General features: G+C 35.7%; 2 protein-coding genes across 3 annotated transcripts; one reads left to right on the top strand and one right to left on the bottom strand.

The window, feature by feature from the left end:
- The first annotated feature begins 8130 nt into the window (after nt 1-8130).
- LOC110683885 (uncharacterized mitochondrial protein AtMg00810-like) lies at nt 8131-9305 on the top strand. Its single transcript, XM_021860292.1, has 2 exons — nt 8131-8235; nt 8412-9305. The coding sequence occupies exons 1-2, from the start codon at nt 8131-8133 to the stop codon at nt 9303-9305; spliced, it is 999 nt and encodes a 332-aa protein (XP_021715984.1).
- A 562-nt stretch (nt 9306-9867) lies between these two features.
- On the bottom strand, nt 9868-19362 carry LOC110683776 (auxin response factor 19-like). Of its 2 annotated transcripts, XM_021860185.1 has the most exons (14): nt 18556-19362; nt 18033-18145; nt 15723-15821; nt 15548-15604; nt 14914-15069; nt 14754-14838; nt 14454-14544; nt 13804-13968; nt 13611-13733; nt 13362-13437; nt 13128-13266; nt 10767-12523; nt 10499-10689; nt 9868-10393 (listed from the first exon to the last, which is right to left on the bottom strand). In XM_021860185.1, exons 1-14 carry the CDS (start codon nt 18623-18625, stop codon nt 10258-10260), a joined length of 3258 nt encoding a protein of 1085 aa, XP_021715877.1. In that variant the 5' UTR covers nt 18626-19362; the 3' UTR covers nt 9868-10257. The 2 variants fall into 2 exon arrangements, with proteins under 2 accessions (XP_021715877.1, XP_021715878.1); XM_021860186.1 differs by lacking the exons at nt 18033-18145; nt 18556-19362 and having other exon boundaries at nt 10100-10393; nt 15548-15600; nt 15723-15815.
- Between the last annotated feature and the right edge of the window lie 8058 nt (nt 19363-27420).

Below are 27420 nucleotides of genomic sequence, written 5' to 3'. Positions count from 1 at the left end.
CTTGAATATGCATGAAAATGTGTAAGTTTTTGCAATTTGAACCTATAAATATGTTTAATATACTAAATATGAGTTGTTTGATTGATAAAATCTTAGAATATAGCAAAAACAAAGAAAATTGGTAAGTTAGAAGGTCATTTATGCCATTTTAGCCTACTCATAAACCTATAGCCATGAATAAGCTTGAAAATGTGTAAGTTTTTGCAATTTTAACCTATAAACATGTTTACTATGCTAAATAGAGTTGTTTGATTGATAACTTCTTAAAATATAGCAAAAACAAAGAATATGGCTAAGTTAGAATGCCATTTTAGCCTAGTCATGAACCTATAGCCATGAATATATATGAAAATGTGTAAGTTTTTGCAATTTGAACCTATAAATATGTTTAATATGCTAAATATGAGTTTTTTTATTGATAAAGTCTTATAATGTAGCAAAAACAATGAAAATGGGTAAGTTAGAAGGTCATTTATGCCATTTTAGCCTAGTCATGAACCTATAGCCATGAATATGCATGAAAATGTGTACATTTTTGCAATTTGAACCTATAAACATGTTTAATATGCTAAATATGAGTTTTTTGATTGATAAAATCTTAGAATGTAGCAAAAACAAAGAAAATGGGTAAGTTAGAAGGTCATTTAAGCCATTTTAGCCTAGTCATGAACCTATAGCCATGAATATGCATGAAAATGTGTAAGTTTTTGCAATTTGAACCTATAAACATGTTTAATATGCTAAATATGAGTTGTTTGATTGATAAATTCTTATAATATAGCAAAAAAAAAGAAAATGGGTAAGTTAGAAGGTCATTTATGCCATTTTAGCCTAGTCATGAACCTATAGCCATGAATATGCATGAAAATGTGTAAGTTTTTGCAATTTGAACCTATAAACATGTTTAATATGCTAAATATGAGTTGTTTGATTGATAAAATCTTAGAATTTAGCAAAAACAAAGAAAATGAGTAAGTTAGAAGGTCATTTAAGCCATTTTAGCCTAGTCACAAACCTATAGCCATGAATATGCATGAAAATGTGTAAGTTTTTGCAATTTGAACCTATAAACATGTTTAATATGCTAAATACGAGTTGTTTGACTGATAAATTCTTATAATATATCAAAAACTAAGAAAATGGGTAAGTTAGAAGGTCATTTAAGCCATTTTATCCTACTCATGAACCTATAGCCTTGAATATGCATGAAAATGTGTAAGTTTTTGCAATTTGAACCTATAAACATGTTTAATATGCTAAATATGAGTTGTTTGATTGATAAAATCTTAGAATGTAGCACAAACAAAGAAAATGGGTAAGTTAGAAGGTCATTTATGCCATTTTATCCTACTCATGAACCTATAGCCTTGAATATGCATGAAAATGTGTAAGTTTTCGCAATTTGAACCTATAAACATGTTTAACATGCATAATTTGTTTTGTTTGATTTCAGGAAGCCTACCAAAAGAAGATTGACGAGTCTTCCACTCAAGAAGGGTCACAACCGGACCTTAACCAGCTATACTGGGAGGTCGTTGGTGGTAGGAAAAAGGGTGTAGTGAAGGGCCTAGGTGAAAGTGCTAGTTTGTTTTACACCCCCTCTTCCGAGAAAGGCTCGCAATCGTACAATCCTTCTATAGCTTCACAGTTGGAGGAACGTGTGCAAGCCGAGGTTGCCGAGCGAATAGAGGAGGCAAAAGTGCAAATGCAGGCACAGATGGAGGCACAGTTTGCAACGCAATTGCAGGAGGCATTGAAGAAGGAGCGGGAGGAGGCAGCAATTGAGAGTAAGCGAATGATGGAGACAATGTTGCAGAACTTGTTCTCTAACTGTTCAGGTGGTCCTCCATTTTAGTTTCGTAGGGAAGATTACCCGGACATGAGTGGTGTTGGGCTTGGTCACCAGACTCCGGTGTCGTAGTTTTTGTTCATAAAGCTCTTACATTAGTATTGTTGATATAGGCCTTAGTACTTTTTTGGGGGGGAATATAGGCCTTAGGTTTTTTTTGGGGAATATAGACCTTAGGTTTTTTTGGGGGGGGGGGATATAGGCCATTTCGTTATTTTTTGAGGAATATAGGCCTGAAATTGGTATTATATTGTTACATGTTGGCCTTATCTATTTTTTGAAGGAACATAGGCCATTACTTATTCATATAGACCTAACTTAGTTTTAAAGTTAAGCTTATAAAACTACTACTAACTAATTACTATTACTATTAACTTGAACATTATTATTGTATGTATTGTTCGAAGTTGGACTTTTTAATTATTAATATAATTATCTATATGAATTATGCATTTTATTTTTATTTTATATTAATTTTGAAATTAAATCACATGATAACAGGTTATAGGTTCAGGTTAGGATGGCATCGATAATGCAAATTGTAATTATTTGAAATTGTATTATAATAATAAATTGCCCTGTTGCAATTCTATGAGGAATTGCAACCGTTTATCTAACATGTCGCAGATCCCATGTTTTTGCGACCGTCAAGGCCTGTCGCAGATCACAGGAATTTGCGACCGTCTTAGGCGGTCGTAATTTACTGAAAATTGCGACCGTCAGAGCATGTCGCAGATCCCGTGTTTTTGCGACCGTCAGGGCCTGTCGCAGATCACAGGAATTTGCGACCGTCACAGGCGGTCGTAATTTACTGAAAATTGCGACCGTCAATGCCTGTCGCAGATCCCCGAGTTTGGAGACCGCCTTAGCCGGTCGTAATTTTCAGCAATTACGACCGCTTTGCCTGTCGCAATTAACAAATTACGTTAGTTTAAAAAACGGTCGTTGAAAATACGAAAAACGGTCGCAATTTAATCTGCAACCGTCAAGTGGCCGCAATTTTTTTTTGTGACCATTAAAATTACGGCCGCGCAGTTGCGACCGGTGGCGGTCGCAATTGTGAATAGCGACCGCTTTCCTCAAAAATTGCGACCGGTGCTGGCGGTCGCAATTCACTGGTTTTTTGTTGTGTTTAAATGGTCATATTCGACCATAAAAACTCCAGATCTGGAATTTTTATGGTCGAATTTGACCATAAAGACCGCAACAACGCCGAATTACCCACGAAATACCCATGAACACTGTCGAATTACCCCTGAACTATCAACTAAATTGAGAAAAAAAAAACCAAAGAGGGAGGAGAGAGAATAGGGCGACCAAAAGAAAGGAGAAAAAGAGTATCATGGAGGAGAGAGAAAGAGAGTATCGTGGAGGAGAGAGGAGAGAAAGATGTAGATAGAGGAGGAGAGAGGGAGAGCAGTGTTATTAGAGGCAAAATTGAGGAGATAAGGAAAAGAATAAGGAAGGAGTTGCTAGAGTTTTAACACTGACTTTTTTTTTTTTTTTTTTGTAAATATTTACCGATGACTTTTAGCCATCGGTAATTTTTTAAGACCGATGGCTTTTTACCATCGGTAAATTTTTTTTATTATTTTATAAAAAATAAGATTTTACCGATGGAAAAAAGCCATCGGAAAAAAAAATACCGATGTCTAGACCATCGGTATTTCTAAAAATACCGATGGATTGATAAAACCATCGGTAATTTATAATTTTACCGATGGATTTTACCGGCCATCGGTATTTCCCATCGGTAAAAAATGGGCTTTTTCTTGTAGTGGTAATTGGAATTAAGGAGTTGAATTAAGAACAAAGTAGAGAACAAAGTTATAGAGAGAGAAAATAATCTAAGACTAAGTAGAGAGAGAAAGTCTAAGAGAAGAAGTACTAAACAAAAGCATTAAAATCGTATTTATACAAAAATAATTACTCCTAATTAAAATTAAGAAACTCCGCTGAACAACACCCCTAAAAATCCCGCCTTTTTTCCATTATGGCCATCTCTCGCGCCCGGTCGGGCGGGAACTCGGGCACAAGGTACTCTTTCCTGTGGCAATAATCTTCCCTCAAAATCCCGCCCAGTTTTCCCCTTATTTTCCCCACCCAGTTTTCCCTCAAAAACTAGTGGCCATTGATCAGCGCCAATGTCCATTTTTCTACTAGTGAATGCCGCTCTGAACAGTCTCTTCCCACCACTAGATGTATTCGATATGTGTCATTACGGTTTCATGTATACTAATTACCTCGAAACGTTTTGAAAGATGATTGAGCTTCATCTCAACCGCAATCAACAAAAGCACTATACAAAACTTGTACTTCTTGATATTTAGCTTTTAATCAAGATGGGTATTGCTACGTTGCTAGAAGGTAATTAAGTTTTTTCCATTTCTAGCTATTACTATTATTGAATACAATTTTGTTGGTGGCTCCTTGATTAGATGATAATTGTCTATTAAGGTGGCTTTCTTAGTAAAACAAAATTGTGGGATTATAATTTATTTTAGGTTGTTTTTAATTAGCATAGGTAATACAATTATGAACAAAAAATTGGTTCTTATGTTTCATTGACACTAGTTGTTGCATCCACCCATATTGTTTTTGCTTAAAGTATCTAACATAAACCCATGATCTTCTTGAATTATCACACTAGTTGTTCGCCGACATTTATACTTAGGCTTTGTTGATCAAAATCAAGCATAATATAATTCCTTTATTTGCTTGAAACTTTAGAACAGAAAGCAAATGACTTTTGATCTAGGGCATTGATTAAGGTCCGTGTGGTTGTAAATCTACTTCATATAAATTTTGGTCATGTATATAATAGATAAAACTGCGTTCCTTTGGCTTGTAGATAGATAAAATCGTCTTCCTTTAATGAATGATATGAATAAATGGTGATTGCAGTGAATTAAAGTTTTAGCATTGCAGGTTACCTTCAATTAGGACTTTATGAGTGTGACTTTTAGTATGCGTCGCCGAAAGGTGAGCACAACGTTCACACAGTTCGTCAGATGTAAAATGTGGAGATGTGGAATATTGATGATCATACTGATCAGGTTATTGATTCTGTTATAACATAATGTGAGGCTGCACAAGTAAAGGGAACTCGAGGAAAGCTAAAGCAATAAAGGAGCTGAAGATCAAGTTTGCTGCTAAGCTTAGTTTCTAGAAGTTTCTAGTTTCTTCTAGATTTTGGTGTAACAGAATTCTGTTATTAGATTCCTTATGTCAGAATAGTTTGTTACAAGATATTTTCAGATATTTTGTATAAATACTTGTAATAGAATACAACTTGTAAGACACAGTTCATTTTTCCCAATCAATGAAATAGAAATCTGATTTTGCTCTCTATTTTTCATCATATTCAAAATCTCTTCATGGTATCAGAGCAGAGATCTTGAGATCCTGCTAATTTTTTCCGCAAATTTTCATTCAATCATACATTGAATACTAAGAACATTACTGTTTCATTAATTATTTCCAGATTTCTGATTTGATCTTTCATCAGATTTTTCATATTTCTTTCGATTAATTCAGTACATTTTGTTGATAATCTCGAGTTTTCTGAGCTCAATTTGCTAAGAAGATGGCTGGACAAAAAAATCATTCAGGTATTCAAAATCCGACTCAAGATCCTAGATCAGTTTACTACATTCATCCGAGTGAAAATCCAACTGTTTCACTTGTTTCAGAGAAGTTTAATGGAGAAAACTATCAAGATTGGAAGAGAGGAATGGTATTAGCTCTTTCTATGAAGAACAAGATGTCTTTCATTGATGGTAGCTTGCCAATACCAGGTGATGCAGATCCTTTGTTTAATGCATGGAGTAGATGCAACAATATGATTATTTCATATATTTTGAGATCTCTCGATAATACTTTGGCAAAGAGTGTGATCTTCTTTTCTACTGCATCTGGGATCTGGAAGGATCTTGAGGATAGATATTCTGTTGTTTCTGGGCCACAGATTTATTCATTGCAGCAAACCTTGAGCCAATTAGAACGAGGTTCAGATTCAATTGTTGTATTTTTCACCAAGATTAAAGGAATTTGGGATCAAATTAGTGCAGCAAATCCTATTCCTACTTGTAATTGCACCAGATGCACCTGCAACTTAACTCAGAAATTTCTGAAGTCTCAGCAAGATGAGAGGTTGATCCGGTTTCTTATGAAGCTTGACACTAAGCATGCTGGAGTGAGAACAAATATCTTGATGATGAATCCATTGCCTAATATGGATCCTGGTGAGTCTATTGCATCCTGGTGAGTCTATTGCAGCAGGACAAGCAAGAGAGTTCCAAGCAGTTCAGTGGAATGGCTAATATGGCAGGTAATTGCTTAATTACTTGTCTAAATTCAAAATAGATTATTGATAGTGGAGCAACGGATCACATATGCTCAAATTTGAGTTTATTTGATTCATATGAAGTGTTTAACAAATATCCAAGCTCAATAACTGTTGCTAATGGAAAAAAGGTAGAGGTAAAGCATATAGGAACAGTTACATTTGAGAATGGAATTGTGCTTAAGGATGTTCTGCATGTTCTTGAGTTGCATTTTAATTTGATTTCTACACATAGAATCTGTAGAGACATGGATTGTGATATTATCTTTACACATGACAAGTGTTTAATCCAGGATCACTCCAAGAAAAATTCTCTAGTTCTTGGTAATCTGGATTCAGGGATGTATGCAGTCTCAAAAGGAGAATTGAAGAAGGATGAGAGTAGTATTTCTTCAATAAATCTGGCTATTGCAGATGAGGCTAAGCTTTTGCATTTGAGATTAGGACATTTACCTTTTAGTAAGTTGAGTCATGTAGATTCAAAATTTTCTAATAAGGCTTGTACTGACAGCATTTGTCAAATTTGTCCAAAAGCTAGACAAGTTAGAAAATATTTTCCTAAGGAGAGTACTAAGAGTGTAAAGTGTTTTGATCTTTTACATGTAGACACTTGGGGTCCATATAAACTCCAAACACATGATAATTGTTCTTACTTCTTGACTGTTGTTGATGATATGTCAAGACATACCTGGACATTTCTTATGAAGAATCAATCTGATTGTGTTGAAATTTTGGAGTTTTTAGTTACTTATATTTAGACTCAGTTTGGTATTGTTGTGAAGAGTCTTAGAACTGATAATGCAAAAGAGTTGTGTGAAGGGAGAATGTCATTAATTTATGAGAAGTTTGGGATTTTTCATTAGAGAAGATGTGTAGATACTCCTCAGCAAAATGGGGTAGTTGAGAGGAAACATAGACACTTATTGGAGACAGCTAGAGCTTTATTCTTTCAGTCTAAAGTTCCAGCAAAATATTGGGGTGAGTATTTGCTTTCTGCAACTCACTTGATTAACAAGATGCCTTTATCATGCCTTGGCTATGTCTCACCTTATGAAAAGGTTAATGGTTTTCCAGCTAACATTGACCATCTAAGGGTGTTTGGATGCATGTGTTATGTTGCTACTTTGAAGAGTAACAGGACCAAGTTTGACCCTAGATCAGCACCCTGTGTATTGCTTGGTTATCCAACTGGACAGAAAGCATATAAGTTGTTGAATCTAATAGAAACAAACAAAATTTTTGTGTCTAGGGATGTCATCTTCCATGAGAGAAATTTTCCTTTCCACATTACCTCTCCTACTCATAAACCAGATCCCATTTTTCTTCCAGCTGAAACTGCTTTCACTTTTGATATTGAGCCTGATATTCCAGAATTATTTATCCTGTTCCCAGATCAGCATATCCCTTCTCAAATAGAAACCCCTCAAAACATCCAAACACAACCTATACCTATCACCCAAACACATTCCCTAAATATTCCACCAGTTACAGCACCTAACCCACAAACACAAGTCCAGCCTAACAGACAGTCTTCTAGACCCTCCAAAAAGCCAGCCTGGATGATTAACTATGTTTGTACAGTTGAGTATGCTCCCTCTCATTGGTGCAATTTCATAACATATGATGAGTTCCCTATACCTCTGAAGTCTTTTATTGCTCAAGTTTTTGGCATCACAGAACCAGCTACCTATTTTAAGGCAGCACAGCACCCAGAATGGGTTCAGGCAATGAATAGAGAGTTAGAAGCCCTGTCTGCAAACAATACTTGGGTTGTTACAACTTTACCTAAGGGTAGGCTATAGGGTGCAAATGGGTTTTTAAAGTGAAGCTTAAAAAGGATGGAACACTAGAGAGATATAAAGCTAGGCTTGTGGCTAAAGGTTTTACACAAAAGTATGGTCTGGATTATGATGAGACTTTCTCACCGGTTGTGAAGATGGCTACCATAAGGTGTTTGCTAGCTGTTGTTGCTGGGAACCAATGGTCATTGTTTCAATTAGACATAAACAATGCTTTTTTACATGGTTCACTTGATGAAGAAGTTTATATGAAGATGTCATAAGGGATTCCAAATCCAGAGAGTAAGGTGTGCAAACTTGTGAAATATCTGTATGGGTTAAAGCAAGCAAGTAGACAGTGGTTTGCTATGTTAACTTCAGAACTGCAGAAGAAGGGGTTTATTCAGAACAAGAATGATTATTCTTGTTCATTCTTAAGGAGGGAGATGATATATGCATTGCTGTTGTTTATGTTGATGACATAATCTTAACTGGGTCAAATCAAGATATTTTGATTGATTTGAAGTCTCATTTACATGACACATTCAGTATAACGGATTTGGGAGAACTGAGCTACTTCCTGGGAATTGAGGTTTCAAGATTGTCTACTGGCATCATTCTGAGTCAGAGAAAATTCACTAGAGAGTTGCTGGAGATATGTGAAATGGATGTTTCAAGATCAACAAAGACCTCTCTTCCTATTAGTGTGAAACTTTCAGCAACTGAAGGAGATTTGTACCAGGATCCAGAACACTATAGAAGTCTAGTTGGTAAACTGAATTTTCTCTCACACACTAGGCCTGATATATCTTTTGCAGTCCAGACTCTCAGCCAGTTCATGCAATGTCCAAGGTTGGCACATGTTAAGGCTTTGCAGCATCTTTTGAGGTATGTGGCTGGAACAATTGGTCAAGGCTTATTTTTACAGGCTGCTAAACAAGTCACTCTTCAAGCTTATTCAAACTCAGATTGGGGAGCTTGTATAGACAGTAGAAGGTCTATTACTGGTTATCTGATGATGCTTGGAAACAGTCTCATTTCATGGAAATCTAAGAAACAATCAATTGTTTCTAAATCCTCAACTGAAGCTGAGTACAGGGCAATCGCTGCTGCAGCCTCGGAAATTGTTTGGCTTGTGAGATTGTTTATTGATCTGGGAGTTACTAATCTCACACCGGTCAATTTGAATTGTGATTATCAGTCAGCAATTCATTTGGCTAAGAATCCTGTTATGCATGAAAGGACAAAGCATATTGAAATTGATTGCCATTTTACCAGAGACAAGGTGTTGGAAGGATTGATTGAGTTGTCTTATGTTCCTTCTGATGGTTAGTTAGCTGACATTTTGACAAAGATTCTTCCTGCTGCTCAACTGTCCAAGCTATTGTCCAAGCTAGGTATGTTTTATTCACCCACACCTAGCTTGAGGGGGGGTATTGATGATCATACTAATCAGGTTACTGATTCTGTTATAACAAAATGTGAGGCTGCACAAGTAAAGGGAGCTCGAGGAAAGCTGAAGCAATAAAGGAGCTGAAGATCAAGTTTGCTGCTAAGCTTAGTTTCTAGAAGTTTCTAGTTTCTTCTAGATTTTGGTGTAACAGAATTCTGTTATTAGATTCCTTATGTCAGAATAGTTTGTTACAAGATATTTTCAGATGTTTTGTATAAATACTTGTAATAGAACACAACTTGTAAGACAGTTCATTTTTCCCAATCAATGAAATAGAAATCTGATTTTGCTCTCTATTTTTCATCATATTCAAAATCTCTTCATGGAATGAGGATATGTTGGTCTTGTCATACTCCTCTTAGAAGCGTGATGCAGTTGAAATTGCTTGTCATTAGATAACTTTGATTAGAATGAAAATTGTCAATGCACTTGGTTGAATGAATTAGCTACAAAATTTTCAAGCCAAACTTTTCGAAGAGACTTGAACCGAGAACGTTGATTTTATAAATTAAGAGAGATTTACATTGATCTAGAACATACATCATTACAATTTTGAAGGCTTGCCAGAATACCATTGAAATCATAGGATGGTCTGGTTGCCAACTTTCTGAGCTCCCTGTCCTACTAGCCATTTATAATGGATACCACAAGGCTTGCCCAAAAATGAGGGAAATGATTTCTAACTTTCTATATCAAAGGCGAAAACTCGGCTTGCATCACAGCAGCTTGCAGCAATGCATAAAAATCAGCACAAGTATATGCCAGGGGCTAACTCTATCCTCTCATTTTAGTCTTCTGCACACAATAACTGGTAGAAGCATGACTCTAAAATTCATACATTTCCACCATCAGAACTACTACAGGTTTGATTTTGTAGAGAAGCATTTCCAAAATCTTCGTCAAGGCTCATTTGTTGGACTTCTTGAGGGGAGAGGATTTTTACACACCGAACACAATTCACGAAGTCACTGCAATTGAAACAGACAGAATATGAACTCTAAGCAGAATAGATGATCGTGATAATAATGATAAGGGAAGCAAATTAATTGTAATTTAATTATGCGAAGACTTACTCCCAGGGATCATCACCCACTAGCAAGACATCGTTCTCATGGTCCACATATACAAGTTTCCAGCCAACTCTTCCCCGGTCTTCCATCTGTCCCTCTATGCCAAACATCCGAGCCAGATCCTGCTTGAGCTCCTCATAACCCGAGTAACGAGTAACATCTATAGATCTACCAACAGCTCCACGCTTGTAAACCTTCAGATAAACAACCAAGTCACTCATTGAAATTCTTATTTTAAGCCAGAGCATGAGAAAAGTTCTAAGAGTTTTACCTTTGTGTAGGTTCGCAGTCTCTGATATGGTTGGGGTGGGGCCCATGCTCCTCTATTCATAAAACTACCATCACTTAATGCAGAATCAATTGAATTGAATGCGACATCTGGTACTCCAAATGACTGAGTAACCATTGAGGATGACAGTTCCTGCTGAGCATCCTTCGAGTTTTCATAAGTACTAAGCATACAACCAGAAGAGACGTTATTGGAGAAATCCTTATCAGACCTTGGTAAATTTTTTGTCAGCATAGTATCTGAGACCAAGGATGTCCCCAGCTGGCCATTAATACTTGCCCCGGCATGAAAGTTGTTTCTAACATCAGCTTGTACCTCCACATCGTGACCTGTATCTCCTAACAAACTTGATTGTGGATTAGCTAATGGATTGTTCTGAATTACAATATCATTCTGAGAGAGAGAGGCTGATGTTGCAGAGGATGTATCTAGATAATCCATAGGGATACTCTGATATGTTTGCCGGGTTAAATGTCCCTGGCTTTCAACTTTAGTAATGTTGACAGAAGGCTTGACAGCAGCTTTTTGATGCAACTCTTGAAAAGAGTTATGAGCTGCCATAGTCTCTAAACTATTGGAACTCAAAAGATTAGACTGATTTATTCCTTCTCCCAAGGCATAATTTCGGTGACTTCTATTGTTCATGACTGTCTGAGTGACAATAGGACCATTGTTTGTCGAAGGAGATGTAGAACATGATGGAATATCATCAGTTAGCACTGAATGCCCACCTGCAGCAGCTCCTACAAAACTGCTGCTTACTGCAGTGGAAGGATGATTTGACATAGGATTGAGTGCAACTCCAGCCGGACCATGCAGTTCAGGCATTACACCAGACTGCTGCTGTGGGAGTTTTGGGACCTGAGGTGTTTGAGAGAAGTGTGATGCTGTCAGACTACTGCTCCTAGATATCTGCTGTGGCATAACCTGGGGCTGAGGGAGAGGCTTCATTTGTGCTTGAGGCATATCCATCATTTGTGATGAAGGCAATGCCCTAGAAAAGCTTTGAGATGCATCTGACTGAGATCTCTGCAGTTCTTGGAGTTGGTTCACGTGATTTATCTGCTGCAATGCAGACTGCTGAGATAAGAGCGAGTGCTGTTGCTGCTGAAGCCTTTGCATAAGTTGAAGCTGAAGCTGGTTGTCGGTAACTTGTTGCAATTGATTTATGCTTGGTTGTTGACTGGGTCCCGAACTTTGCTGCTGCTGCTGCTGTGGGGGTAGGTTTCCCAGGGGCTGATGGCTTTGAAGAGAAGTTGGCTGTTGAAATGAATTCTGACTTTGTACAAGACCCTGACACTGTACAAGCTGTGACTGGACATGGTTTGAAGATAGGGATTGGTTGATCAAGTTATGCATCGAGGATTGCTGAGAAACATCACATAACTGTTGTTGCGACTGTATTAGAGAGCTCAATGGGTTCAAAGCTTCTGCTGACTTCTGGAGCTGATCAAGCTGCTGAACTGATTGTACTGGACTCTGAGCATTGAGCTGTAAGTTGTTTTGCTGAGACATCAGTGGTGCAGTAAATCCTAATTGACGGGACAGGTCAGCACCAGGAAGACTCTGAAGAGTACCAGGTAAAGTATTCAAAAAATTTGCCTGCATTGGATTAGCCAAGGATTGATTTTGTGGCATGTTCATCCACTGCATCAAGCTCAAGCCTGTTAAAGCATGCGGATCATCTCCAAGCCATGGCATTGTCCTCTTGAATGGGTTGTCGACATCAGATTCATCATCTGCCACAGAGTAAGATTAGATTAGAACCATTTAGAAAAACAGTGCAACAAGAAAATGATCATTACAGTTAACACAACAAGGTAATCATATTAGGATACAATGGCATGTTTTGTCCCATTTAAGCTTTCTGTTGCTATTTGTGCTGACCTAAGAAAAACTTTTGAAGGACAATCATTTCATTCCAATAGTGAGGCATCATATAGACTCACCCAACCCCGTGAAAATTAGAGGTTCATAAGCCACGTTGTAATAACGAATGTAAAACTGTAAATTAGTATGGTATCATTAAAATTTCTCATAAAGGAAAATAGCGGTTTTGTCACATGCCAGTGGGCAGCAGTAGTATAATAAATTATCAGAGTAGCATAAGAAGCAATCTCCATATATTAATCATCTTGTATCTTAAACAGAGGGTAATTTGAGGCTCATGAAAGCATTCCAGTAAGATAAGTTTCAAGTAAACAGGCTTGCTGTTATATCCTGTCATGATGTGAGGGAGATAGCATACTAACATGGGAGACCTAAGGAAAATTAGAAGAAATAAAGATACCGTGATTTTTTGGAAATAGATACCCCAATCTGCAGAAGTATAATTATATGTACCTGGCATTCCTGGTAGCCTTGGACGCTTTGGCCTAAGGAATGGTGGGGGACATATGAAAAATGGAGCTGTAACAGGTTCAATCTCCCAAACAGAAACCCTGTTACGCCTTTCTCCAGCAGTTGACTCATCCCAACCAACCTGAGTGCAGATATCAAGTAATCTATCAACAATTAGAAAATGCACAAAATAAGGTGCACGGATAATTAGTTGCAACACAGGCAGCAAGTATTTACCTGCAAATTACGCCACTGTGAGTTCTTCCAGCGCACAGGATCTAGATCACTAATACCTGTGATTGTACCCATATACCTGCAAATTTGGTTGATTAATTCTCAATTAGTCAATTTGCTTAATACCAGATGATGAAAGATGAGTCATCAACAGAATGATTTCAATACAGTCATTTTCGAGACGGATTTCTTCTCTATGTTTACAGCGAGGTGAAACAATATGACCGTCTCATACACAACATTTAAAATTACCTTCTAGTTCCTGAATCTTCAGTTTCAAACATCATCCTAAATCGCATACCAGGAGATACTTGTTGACCATATATAGCCTTGTAGTACTTCGCGAGTGGGATCACAAACTCTGATGGGCTAGCTCTGCACACATCAACATCTAATGAGGCCAAGGATGCAGAGCGGTGATTAAGAAGAGTGCAATGACGCCCACCTTGGATTATAGAAAACTGTAAACGGACTATTATTTGCAGCCGCATGGGCAGCAGCTGCAAGGATTCCAATATGCATGCTATCACTAGAGAGCACTGATGACGATAAATTAGTTGGTTGTCGGTTAGCTCGCCTAATCCCTAAAAGAAGATGCTGCTTCTCATCTCTGCTCAAAGAAACCACAAGTCAGTACAATAATTAGTATAGCTTCTCAGAACGAACTCATAACAGAGAAACAGACCGCCATGAAAGTAAACAATTTTACAGCAATTTTGATAGTTGTATATAGCAGTAATGGGATGAGTTTCAAGTGTAATTATAAAATCAACATAACATCTTAATGTTCATAGTAATGCAATGGCATCCCCAAACTTCATGTTTTTCTTCATATATGTTCACTAACACCCAATACCACCTCCCCCCCAAGGAAACGGATGGTAATGGTAATTTGAGAAGATAAGGTTAATTCGGGGTGAATTAGCATTACCATGGAAATGGAAATTGAATTTTCTTACAAATTTATAGACAACTTCACTCCTATAACCACCATTTATCACCACTTACAAAATGGGCCCTTTTGGCATTAGTATATATGTCTTGCTTAATAATTTAAAATAATTTTAATATTTTTTTTATGATTACAGTCCATACCTGATAAACAAAACTGAATCACCAGCAAAAAGTCTCTTCCCACTAACAAAAAGGCTCCATCCCGTTGTTAGCAGGTGCCGTTTTGGTTGTCCTGGTTGAAGATCAGAAAGAGAGATTAACAACCAATGTTGTCAACTGAACAATTTTGTATGTGTTCATGCAAATGTGTTTTATTTCTAAAGCTTTTCCTGCCTTCTTATCATGTGAAATTTTTTTAGGCTCTTGTGATTTTTTTATGAAATTATTTTCCCTGATATTAAAGGTAAACTTGTAAAAAAAAAAACCAGAATCTGAACCTACCTCGATATATGTGGCGGAAGGTCCACACACTGTCATGCAAGTCCCTGGCCACTAGTTCTTGAGCAGGTGGTTGCATGGAGAAATCCTATACATTCAGATGATGAGCGTAAACTCTAATATCAAAAACATAGATTAGGAATTCTAGAGACAGACTTCTTACAAGAGGAGGGAAAATCTTTTCTGCTGCTCGTCTTGGTACAGAAAAGCCTCCATGGGTGCTTGTATCACTGGCAGTCAGAGTTTTGCAGAAAAACTCTGTCTGTGGTTTGTGTGCTTTTAATGAAAGATCAGACCTCAACAAAGCTTCCTTATCGAACTGATGAAAAAAAAAAAAAAACAGATCAAATACATAAGAAAACGATTGTATTATTTGCCTGATGTGTCCCCCATCCCCCCCCCCCCAACACCCCAATGGTACTCTTTGGCCATATTCTGTACACTATGTTCGGAACTGCAGATAGGAAGATAAACAGGAAAGGAAGAGGAGGGAATAAGGAGGGGAAGTCAGCTCCATTTTCCCTTTAAATCTCTCCGATATTGGAGGGATGGTGTTAATTAAAAAATGGGGGGAAACTGGATCCCTTCTCTTCCTTCCCACAACCTCTTATCAGAATAAGGGAGCTTATTCCCCTACCTTGTCCTACCTTCCCTTTCTCTCCATTCCCTCTTATCGAACAAGCGTTAGGGAGGGGTCCAGTTGGAAGAGCAAGAGGTATAAAGCAATTAGAACAGCCAATATTAAACTGATCCTTTTAAAACAAAGACATGGTAATAATATCCATCAAGGTTCTTACAGAAGGAACTGGTTGGAGAGTCATCTGAGCGTATACTTCATCAGTTTCTGGATCTGCCTACAGAAAGAAAACAGTAAGCTGTTGTACTCAATCTGTCAATCAAATTAAAGTCCATCCTTCTCAAAAGCAAGAGACCAAGAAAAACAGAGGCGGCGTGCAAGACAAATAATCTTACATGCAATGTCACATTATGAAGTAGGCATAGTAGCTTAGCAGGCAAATTCGTATAATTTGGTATCTGACCATCCACATCCTTCTTCAAAGATGCCGCCACCTGTTCATTTTGTGATTCATGTCAGAATTATCAAGGAGATCAAGAATATTATGCAGACAGCAAGAATTGTTTCTCAAAAACTATACAGGCAGAAGCTATAATAATACTAGGTTTTCAATTTAACAGTATAAGGTAATAGTTCTTACTCCACTAGCAATTCCCCAATTTTACCCAAACTCTAGGAAGGGAAAGATTACAAAAATATTAAAGGTTTATCAGGAAGTGAGAAAGATTGAGAAGAAAACTTTATATGATGCCTGGTATTAGTATTAAAAAAGAAAATAACATCAGAGTCTCAGAGAAGTTAAAAAGATGGTCAAGACTAGAATAGAAGAAAATGATATCTAAGTCTCAGAGAAGTCTCCATTCAAGACCTGGCAACACACATTGTGAGCTACAATAGGCCAGACTCCCATAATCTCATGTATGCTATTTCACTGAGCTTGATACATTGCACCCAAAATTACTCCATTTCAATTTCAAAATTATAGCATGTGATGTCGTGCTGAGGAAAAGCTAATCAAAGTATACCCTGTAACCAGTAGGTGAGATTTTTCCATCAATAGGAAAAACTAAGTGCAGTATACAATGTCTAGCTCAGGTGTTCTCGATGATGATGAGGATTATGTTCAACTTGTGTTAGTCTGCTTCTATATCCTGTATATTGATCTTACCCAATTGGACTGAATGTGGACATAAATCAATCAACAAATACGACATATTGAAGCAACATAGCCCAAAACACACGTAGCAGTCTTCCCCTGCTGACAGTGTTTTGACTGTTTTCCCCACTAATATAATTTCAGATATTGATTATATCATGTATCTCTAGCATATTTTCTAGAAAAGAAAAAAAAGTTAATACAAGGGGTCTCCCAGCAAATTAACATTAAAGTATCTTGGCTTAGAAAACTTGACCCTACAACTAATCAAAATTCAAAAAAGTGCAATAAGTTGGTTTGTGATGATTTATGATGATTAAATTACAAGAAAATTTCAAATAAATTTAACTGAGGAAACAAAAATAGATAGAAAATCAGATAGTTTTGGGAAATTCCTGCCCACCAGGGGAAAAAAAAAAACCAAAAAAAAAAAAACAAGTTTGAGGAATAACAAGACAAAGAAATGAGAAAGAGAAACATGCCATAAAAGATGATCTGCAAAGTCATTCCCCATGGACCACAGCTTATGAAGTCAAAAACATGGCAACATCACTTTGGATGAGAATATTACCAACCCATTACTTGTATTACAGTCCTACCGTCTGGTGAAATTCTGTTTTCTAGGATAATGCTAAAATTAGCCCTAAGGAGTATGTATAAGTAGCTATCATTAAAAATACAAAACATTATGGTGTATAATAACACTAATGGCGTGTGATTTTGTCATAAATTTTCAACTTAATAGTTTTTGAGAAGTTATATTTGAAGCTAGTGATTAAACTTTTTTGCACTCTTTGGAATTTAGGGGTATATAATACAATCTTAATATTATGATTAAGCATGAACTAAATGGGAACTTTGAGGTTAGCGTTTAATCAATATCTTCCTCAATAAGGTTTGGTGTATCTTTAGGACTACCTCCATACACTTATCAAAAGAAATAAAAAGGGTAAAATTAAAATAAAACAAAAAATGTTCTATCCATAAACCTATCCATATCCATTAAAACATACTGGATACTTCACTTGTTCAACATAAGAATCCCCCCTCCCCACATGGTTATCCGTCGGAATCATCATGAAACAAAGGGAGTAAATTCTAATCGGATTTAGTAACCTATTTCCAACCATTGGACTGACATTACCATAAGAGTATCGGTTGTTGGATTAGAAAGAAAATAGCACTAAAGACCATAATTAGCAAGAAATTCTACAATTCAACAAGTCTAATAATTACAAAAAAAGAGTTTAGATAGAAAAAAATGGACCACAAACAAAAGCAACAAGAAAAAGACTAGCAAGTCACACAAACTCAAAGGTTTCCCTCAAAATTAGGGAAACAAAAAACAAATACTACCATATTAATACATTCCCCATTTCAACATCATTAACGTTACCCAAATAGAATAAAAACCACATTAACTTTATTTTACTTACCAAATAATACTAGTACTAGTCCAAAAAATAACAACAAACTATAACTTAATTACCATAATTAGCTAAAAAATTGCATGAACATTAAAAAGGGTGGTATAAGAAAGGCAACTAACCTGTTCACTATGACCTTGTGGAAAATACACAACGTGGGTCCCAGCGGCCGGTAAATTTACCAAAGGCCCTGCACACGCCTGCCATAACTCCTGATTAATCGTCTTCTTCTCTCCTGCAATCACATCCTCACACGTATTATCACCTCCACCCCGTTCGATTATTTTATATTATACGATACAACCCATTTGGTATGCAATAATAAATAAATGATAGTAATAAAAAGGTATAATCGACTAATACAGAGTTACAAACAGTCATATGATCATTTTAGATTTATTCCAATTTTTATACAGTAATTGACAAGCGTCAAAATCAAAACGTTGTAACTAATAATAAATGATGAAGTGGGTGATTAATTCATTACAGAACAAAGTTCAGAAAATCTCTCCAAAATTACTCAAACAAAAAAAAAAATACATTAATTACAGTCAAAAGACAAAAATGCAGAAATCTCCTAAAATCTTATTTATTACAAAAAAAGAAAAAAAAAAACTCATCCAGATTCAGCAAGAGAGATCAAACCTTCAGAAGACGGACTATTATTAGTAGTCTGCGAAGCAGTATTCGCCGGTGTATTCGTTGTAGATTTCATTGATATCAAAACAATAAATCTAAACCCCGAGTAGACAGAAAACAAGCTCAGAAGGATCGGAGCTCCGGCAACCGGTGAAATGGGTTTCCGGCGAGGTCGCCGGAAAAGTGAAGCAACACCCAAAAAAGTGAAGTGGGGTTGTACCAAAAAAAATGGCGGAAAACGAGGAGAGAGAAAGAGAGCTAAAAAAGTTGAGAGTTGCTAAGCAAATGAGAGACCATATGCTGTAAGTATGCCCCCTAAAATCCCCTACAAACTCCAGACATTTTTTCTCTCTCTAAAAGTCTCCTTCTTTCTCTTTCTATGTTTCTCTCTCTAAAAAGATTTAATTTTTATTTATTTGGGTGGGATTTTATTGCAGAAATAGTTTGTAAAAGAAGAAGAAAGGAGGAAGAAATGAAGGGGAGTTGAGTTTGTTTGGTTTCTCTCTCTAAAAGGGTAAAGGAGGGAGAAAGTTTGCTTGGTGGGATTGGGCAATTGGGGGACCAAAGAAAGTTGGTGGGGCAAACTGAGTAAGAATTATTGCTACTACTACTACAACTCTTAACTCTACTAGCATTGGTGAAGCTAACATTAATTTATTAAAAATTGGGTATAATATATTAAACTAAACTAGGTTATGGTGAGGAAGAACTTTTATAGAAAAAGAGAGTATTCGTGTTGACAAACATTGATAACGTATTAGCGTCCATGGTTTTCAACAAGAAAAAAAATAAATAAATAACGCCCACTGTAAAGTTTTCGCTCACGTGAATTAGTCTTCAGGTCTATTAATGTGTATTATGTATACTACCGTTGTGGCATCCTAATTAATTCTACTCGTTTTGAAAACACGAGAACTTGACGAGTGTATCAAATGTGATTTTTGGCCTATTTAGGCATCAAGCATGTTGTTACATAAATGATCCATATTTGTTGTTGAAGAAGTTCTCGCCCACATGAAATAGTCTTTAGACATACCTATTAATGTGTATATAACCAGTAATTAGATTGTTCTAATTAAATTACTCCTTTTGAAAACACGAGAACTTGGTGAGTGTAGAAAATGTGATTATGAGGCACTAATTAAGCTTGTTGCTGCATAACTTATCATACTGTATTTGTTGTTGAAGAAGGTCCCACCCGCATGAAATAATTTTCAAACCTATTAATGTAGGGCATGTTCTCATACGTTTATTTCAATCTATTAGAACAGACCCGTAGTGTATGTAACCGAAAATTAGACCGTTGCACAGTGTTGACTAAAATACTCATTTCAAAAATGCAAAATCTAATTAAGTGCGGCCAATGTGATTTTATTTTAGCGCATTAAGCTTGCTGTTACATAACTTATCAAATTTGTTGTTGAAGAAGTTTCCACTATTAATTAGATCATTATATTGTTGTAATGTCCTAATGTATACTACTCCTTTTAAAAACACGAGAACTTGTTGTGTGCATCCATTGTAATTTTGGGGCACTAAGCTCGTTGTTACATAACTTATTTTATATGTTGCTCTAGTAGCTAGTAAATTATTTTGATTTAATCCTTTAATAAAATAGGCAAAACAGTGTGATAGTTTTATTAGGAATATATCTTATGTTGTGCATGCAGAGTAAAATATCTGTGTGTGATTTGCTTACTTGTTAAGCATGAATTTTTATACTTTCATGTAGTAATATGCCAATTTGGTACTTTATGTTATTAGAGTGTTTTTTTTATTGGATTGATCTCAACTCTTTCCTTCCTATTTTTGGGAGTAACAATAGCAAGGAAATGTATTATACTCCTTACTACATGTATATCCATCTAGGATTTTAAATTATGTGAGGCAGGTGATGCATTTATAGTTTAACATATATATCGTATTATGGAAATGATGATCGAACTATACGACTATACGTACTTCTTATCAAAATGGTTATTTATTTAATGGTGATCGAGTGAGTGAATGCATGAATTCACTCTTTAATTCTAGCGTTATAATTTATATTACAATTCGTTAGTCCGAATTATACTAATAATGCGGGAAAAAGGTGATATTGTACTAGTGACAAATTAAATAGATTAGAATCGACTATTTACCTACACGGAGTTTCAAACTTGTTTGCAATAAAGATAACATAGATCAATGTCCAATAATTATTTTTCCTTCTAATAATTGAAATAGTGAAACACAATTATAGACTTTTTCGGTTTGTCTTATAAAGAGCTAAATAGCATTCATCGATCTTATCTATGTTTTGAAATATTTTTATGTGATCAAAAACATATTGGCAATATCTAATAATTAATGTAATGATATTTTTAGTGGACACTTGAACAAATGAACATTATCTAATAAGATTTGAATACTATATATATACTGCATATATTCTGGAATGGAATTCCTTTCATACTTCCAATCAATAAGTTGCCGAATATGGTACTAGGTGAACAAATGTTGATGACGAGGCTTCCTCAATGTCTTACCTATTGTTACACCTTTTTTTTTTCCGTATAATTAATTGTTAATTAATTTAAAAGGTGCTTTAATATAAATCCGTATTTCTATTATAATCACGACATTGTATTTTCAATGTCTCTTATACACATATTTGAACATTTATTATAATAAGCATCGAAATCAGAACAAGGTTGTTATTAATTTGGCCTTGAAAAACAATTTTATGTCAGAATGATACGTGAAAGCGGAATCGTTTTATATACTACAAGTACGTAATAATCATAAAAATAAAAATTCAAATTGTATTGTAAAGAAAGATTGTTTGTTATAGTTCAATCTCAACAAGTAATTGCGACCATTATCTAACTAATGAAGATTTAAGCAGTTTGGTAAAGAAGTACTGTTATGGAATGTGGCATATCTTTCCTTTCACTTTCAAAAATACAGGCAAGTTCTTTAAGATCTCGTCTAAACTCAAAAGTAGATTTAGTAGGTAAAAAAATTGATACAAGTATTAGATTACAAGTGAATGTATGACTCATTCACTCCTCATCATGATAAAGTACGTTGTTAATCAATTGTTACCATGCATATTACTTATTGATTAGAAAAAATGAATTACCTAACAATGGAATATGATAACTGCATTGAAATAGTTAGTACGTTTTGGTTTTGATACTTTATAATCTCCATTATTTTGATAGTTTTTGTGATTTGTAAATATGATAAAACACATTGATCATGTAACTTTTATTAAAATAATATCAATGTATGTTAAATAAATTTAAAAAATATAAGTTTGAAAATTATTACTACTACGTATTTTTTTCCTCCTTTGCATTTCTGAAACATATAAGACTTATATATACTCCCAGATGCACAAGTGATTTTGTTATGATGTAAAATTTTAGAATTATCCCACTTTATTGTATACTTTTTTTTTTCTTTTTTTTTTTTTTGAAACACACTTTATTGTATACTTGTATAAAGGCAGACTAGAGATTGTACTTCACCCATAAAAATTAAAAAATTGTATGCACCATTGATTTTTCAGTTGACATAAATCTCTATTTTTCAGGTTTGTCCGCACATTATTTGGGGGTTTTTTATTTTCAATTATGAAAAATATGTATTGAGACAATTCTAAAAATAATTTATAACAACTATTTCGTATAAATCTAATCAAATTAGAGGTAGAAAGAATTTCATAAATTAATGGTTTTTTTTTTTTTTTGAGAAATGAGTACAATAAAATATATTACTCCATAGAGTTAGGATTTGTTTTGATTTACTGAATTGAGATGAATTGAATTAAATTGTTTACAGTATAAGAGAAGGAAATTATGAACTGAACTGAGTTGAGATGAACTGAACTGAACTGAGTTGAGATGAACTGAACTGAACTGACCTAAATGTGTACCTTTTGCTCAAAACCAATTAAATGTAAGAATGTAATACTCCTAGTTGAAATAAATGTAGTAGTAATAACTTGCTTTGTAAGCACATTAATTAAAGGTTGGTACTTGGAACTCATGAAAATTGATAATTGTGCTTTTTTACTAAACAAAGAAAAACTCTTCTACACTGTACTCCCCAATCTGATGTAATTTTGGTTTTTTTGTTAGTTTAGCCATTTCAATTTTTAAGTTCCCAAAATACCCCTGTGTATAAAATACTTTGTACAGTATTAAATCTGTATTTTGGATTCATGCTCTCAATTGGATGGGCCCACGTGACATTTCCTGATTCCTACATTTTTTTAATTGACCATTATTTGACCATCACATGGCTACTGTAAGTCACCAGCTAAGCTTTTTTTTTTTTTTTTTTAAAAAAAATTACTCTTTTTATTTGAAGATTTTAATTGGGCAAAAGCATGTTGAAAAAAGCCAAAGACCGTGTGAAAAGGAAAAAGGAAATTGAAAAAGGTAGAATCCCCAAAAAGATTTGGAAGAAGATTTGTCTACAATATACATAGTGCCTCCATGTCCTCACTATATATATATATGTATACACCGCGTTTTTTGTTACACGGTGATATCAATCCCCCATCAAATAATCCCATTTAAGCAACTTTCTAATAACCCCCAAATAAAATAACCCCTAACTGACTTAGTAACCCCTGATCAAGTAACCCCCGACTGACTTAGTAACCCCGACCTAGTAATCCCTAGTAACCCCTTATCGACCTATTAACCCCAAGTAACCCCTAACCTAGTAACCCCGAACCGACCTAGTAACTCCTAACCTAGTAACCCCTAACCGACCTAATAACCCTATGTAACCCCCTACCTAGTAACCCCTGACCGAACTAGTAACTCCCCGACCTAGTAACCATTAACCCACACCCAAACCCACCGTAACCACCACCAACACCAACCTTTATCAACCGCCTTCCTCAAAACCTTAAACTCCACCACACCACCACCAACTCTCATACCACTAACAACCATTAAAATTGTTTTTAAAAAAAAAATATTAAATCGAACAAATACCTCAAAATTAATATTGGCTTCGAATTTCACTTGAAATATGGCTAAAAAAGGCCAAATTCAGCTATAAAAACTCTAGATCTAGAGTTTTCATGGCTGAATTTGACCTTAAAACCTCTAGCTTATTTTTCGGCGACGGAGTACGGGGAGCTTCCTTACCCCCTATCACCGCTGCTCCATTTAACTTGTTTAATTTGAGTGGGCTAACTAGAGAAGATGAAAATTGGAGAGAGATAGAAGAGAGTTCATGAAAGAGGTGTGTTTAGGTGGGAAGAAGAAAACTAGAAAGAGAATAGGAGATAGAGAAGAGAGAGAAAAAAATCATATATATATATATATATTAATGAAGTGTAATATACGATTATTTTCAGTTCAGTTTAGTTCAGTTCAATTGTAATAAGTTCAGTTCAGATTAGCTCTAATAAGTTCAGTTTGCTCAGTTCCGTTAAGTTCAGCTCCTAATTTCCTTCTCTTATAAAATACGGTCCAGTTCAGTTCAGCTCTAATAAGTTCAGTTCAATTCAGTTCAGCTCACTTCAGTCAATTAGAACAGGCCCTAGGATTGTCACGGACAAGATTGGAGTGAGTAAAACTTAAAATCCACCCCTCAGCAGGGTAAATATGGTTTTTATTCTCATCCTCATCCTACTACCTGTGAAATTGGGACCAATGGGACAAGGTGGGGTGAGTCTCTTACTGAGGTCCGCCCACTAACATCCTTAGTAATAATCTCTCCGACCTTTACATTCTATTTTTAATCCTTTGTACATAAGTACTTGGTAGTCTAGGAAGGCAAGGGAATCTGGAGGATTTCTCTACCTTTATAATTTGACTTATGAATGACTTTTATAATACGCGTTGATATAAAATTATGTTTAGATGGTTCATGCTATTATCTAAATGCTATGGATACCAACAAACATTATGATAACACCGTATAAAGTACAACTTAATACTAATGCGTGTTAATAGAGTAATTTGAGAATATTTAATAGAGACAAACAATTCCTAAAGAAACCTCTACCCCTGGTTACCATTATTTAGCAATATTTGACACATCAAGGACTTGTTTGGCTTTCTCTTAAGGTTTTTAATGTTGGTTGTTTTACTGTTGGCTGTTAATAAATATGTTTCGTAAAGTTGGTTGTTAGTTGTTTTATATAAAAATGACTTTTAAGGGCATTGATATATTTAATTATCTTTATAATATGCATTGCAAATAATAACAATAATAATTTTGGTCAAAAAAAAAAAACAACAACAACAACAACAATAATAATAATAACAATAACAACAATAATAATTAATTATTATTTATTAATTGTTATTTATATTATTTATTAATTGTGAATTATTAATTAAAAGTAAAGATAGAAAAGTAATGTTAATGGTAAAAGCCAAAAGCTAGTAAGATATTTTTTTAATTTTTGGCGGAAAAGCCGGTATTTTAGCTAACAAAAAAGCCATTTGCCAAATATTTTTTTGATTATTTGACGAAGATGAAAAGCCAACAAAAAAGCCAAGCAAAAACTATTTACCAAATAAGGCCCAAATCTTTAACATATAAGGTAAAAACTTTACTAGTTAAGTCTTTTCCATGATTTCTAACATATAAAAGAAATATTATATTGCTTATAATAAGGGAGGAGTTATACAAATATATAAAAGTATAGGTATGTAAATAGAACGGGGTATATTTTGATCTTCCATTCTCCATCCACTTTCTTATGGCAGATCCAAGGTTTATCTTCATCCCCACCCCGTGCGAGTACAAACCTAAAACCACCCCTACGCCCACGCCTCCCACATGGATATCTAAACTCACTTAATCCCTACCTTCCCTTCCTCACGACCCACATAATCCCCTCCCCAAATTAAACTCACCTATAAGGAGCTTGTCCTAATGGAGTTTCGTTATGCATAGAGAAATGCAGACAAGGGTGTAATTACACATAAATGCATATTATGAATTTAGAGTAGTACCATTGGGTGATCAATACTACCATTGGATGACCAAATAGTACCATTAAACATTCAGCGGTACAATGTATGCATATAGTGGTACTATATATGTATTTATTGGTACTCACTACGTGCAAAAATAGTATCATTAAATAGACAATAGTATCATATAAGCTTTCAATGGTACATTTTAAAGTGGTCTCACTTACGTATCTTTCTTCTCCTTTATCTCTCTTCCGTACATCCTCAGATTTTAGTAGACCTGATCAAGTCAAGCCCAGCTCGATTCGACGGGTTTTGGGCAGTTTTTTCAGGCCCAAAATCGAGTTGGGCCAGACTCGACCCGAAAAATTAAAAACTTTGGACGGGATTGGGAAATCCATTTTATGCATTTTTTTGGCCCGGCCCGAAAATCCCGCATGGCCCGGGTAATTTGGGCGGGTTTAGGCACATATATTCCGACCCGAAGTTTAGCCTGGTCCAGCCCAGCCCAATAAATGGGCTTAATTATTTGCTCTCGATCCGACCCGGCCTTGCCCGCCCATTGATCACCTCTAGGTTTTAGGTGAGTTTAACCTTGCCATATCCCCGCCTCAAAAAAAATAGCAATCCTACGTACTACGTAATAGTATAACACTAGATGAAGCCCATGCGATGCACGATTTGTTTCAATTTTAAATTTATTTTAATATATATATATATATATATATATGTGCTAAAATTTATTATATATTTAGATAAAATTCCTGATATCAAAAGATAATATTTTATATTTAATTAAGGAAAAATGGAAAAGAAAAATCCAACCTTTGCACTTTTTCCTTACAAAACCCAACCTTCATTTTATTCCTCAAAAAACCAACCTTTATAACCCCTCTTTCTCCAACAGTTCCATTTTACCCGTGACCTGATAAACAGGTTAAAAAAGTTTTTTTTTATATTTTTTTTTTAATTTTTGCATTTTCCCTTCTCACTCCTTTCACCTCAACCATTGAAACCACCAACCCCACCTCCGCCACCACCACTCATCACCGCCGTTTCACCTCTCCTCCCCCCTCACTCTTAATCTCTCTCTCACCTCTTCCTCCATGGATCAACCCTTACCCTCGGCTCCAAGGGGCTTGCGAATCCAATAAATCCGAGGGTTTGGGAGGCGCATCTGGATTCGTGGAGGGGTAGGGCTTGCGAAGGGTGGTTTTTCGGGGATATTTCAAGTAGGGAGGGTTTCGGGTAGGAAGGTTTATAGGGGCTAGGTTTTAGGGAGGGTTTTTGGGGTTTCGGGTTTTTAGGGGCTAGGTTTCAGGGAATCGACGGTGGGTTTTTAGGGGTTAGGTTTTAGGGGGGTGTAGTGACGGCTAGGCGGTTTGCAGGGTTTGGGTTTGGAGTTGGTGGCTGGGCGGTGGAGTTGGTGGCTGGCCTGGGTGTGTGTGTCGGTGGTAGGGGAAGGTGGTGGTGGTGGTGTGCGTTGGGTTTCAGTGGGCACGCAGGGGGGGAGGGGGAGAGGGAGTGGTGGAAGGGGAAGGTGGTGGTGGTGGAAAGGGATTTCTGATTTTTTTTATTATTTTTTTCTTTTAATTATTTTTGGTTTTTAATAATTAAAAAAATAATTAACCTATTAATAGTTGCACTTACAAAATCGGTCATCAACAGGTAATGGACCTGTTGGAGAAGGAGGGGTATAAAGGTTAGATTTTTAAGGAATAAAATGAAGGTTGGATTTTTGTAAGGAAAAAGTGCAAAGATTGGATTTTTCTTTTTCATTTTTCCTTTAATTAATTTAAACCGAAAAATCTCATTCGCAAATTTGCTTACGTGTCATTTAAATTTTTTTAATTCTACCACTAAAATTAATTACCCTACATGGCGCTGGAAAATTTAAATTCTACGTGGCTCTCTAAAAACTCGAGAAAGCCCG

Source organism: Chenopodium quinoa, unplaced genomic scaffold (genome assembly GCF_001683475.1).
Source record: "Chenopodium quinoa cultivar QQ74 unplaced genomic scaffold, ASM168347v1, whole genome shotgun sequence".
In the NCBI taxonomy this organism is placed as follows: Eukaryota; Viridiplantae; Streptophyta; class Magnoliopsida; order Caryophyllales; family Amaranthaceae; genus Chenopodium; species Chenopodium quinoa.
Note: the sequence above shows the minus strand (reverse complement) of the source record. Positions and strands in the feature narration are given on the sequence as shown.

What these genes read in the sequence shown, in the direction of transcription:
- LOC110683776 (XM_021860185.1), bottom strand. Translation starts at nt 18,625, where the DNA reads ATGAAATCTACAACGAATACACCGGCGAATACTGCTTCGCAGACTACT. An exon ending in TAATAGTCCGTCTTCTGAAG is followed by an intron (nt 18,146 to 18,555) that starts GTTTGATCTCTC and finishes ATGTGATTGCAG; the next exon opens with GAGAGAAGAAGACGATTAAT. An exon ending in CTTCCGCCACATATATCGAG is followed by an intron (nt 14,545 to 14,753) that starts GTAGGTTCAGAT and finishes ATCTTCAACCAG; the next exon opens with GACAACCAAAACGGCACCTG.
- LOC110683885 (XM_021860292.1), top strand. Translation starts at nt 8,131, where the DNA reads ATGGCTACCATAAGGTGTTTGCTAGCTGTTGTTGCTGGGAACCAATGG. An exon ending in ATGGTTCACTTGATGAAGAA is followed by an intron (nt 8,236 to 8,411) that starts GTTTATATGAAG and finishes TTCATTCTTAAG; the next exon opens with GAGGGAGATGATATATGCAT.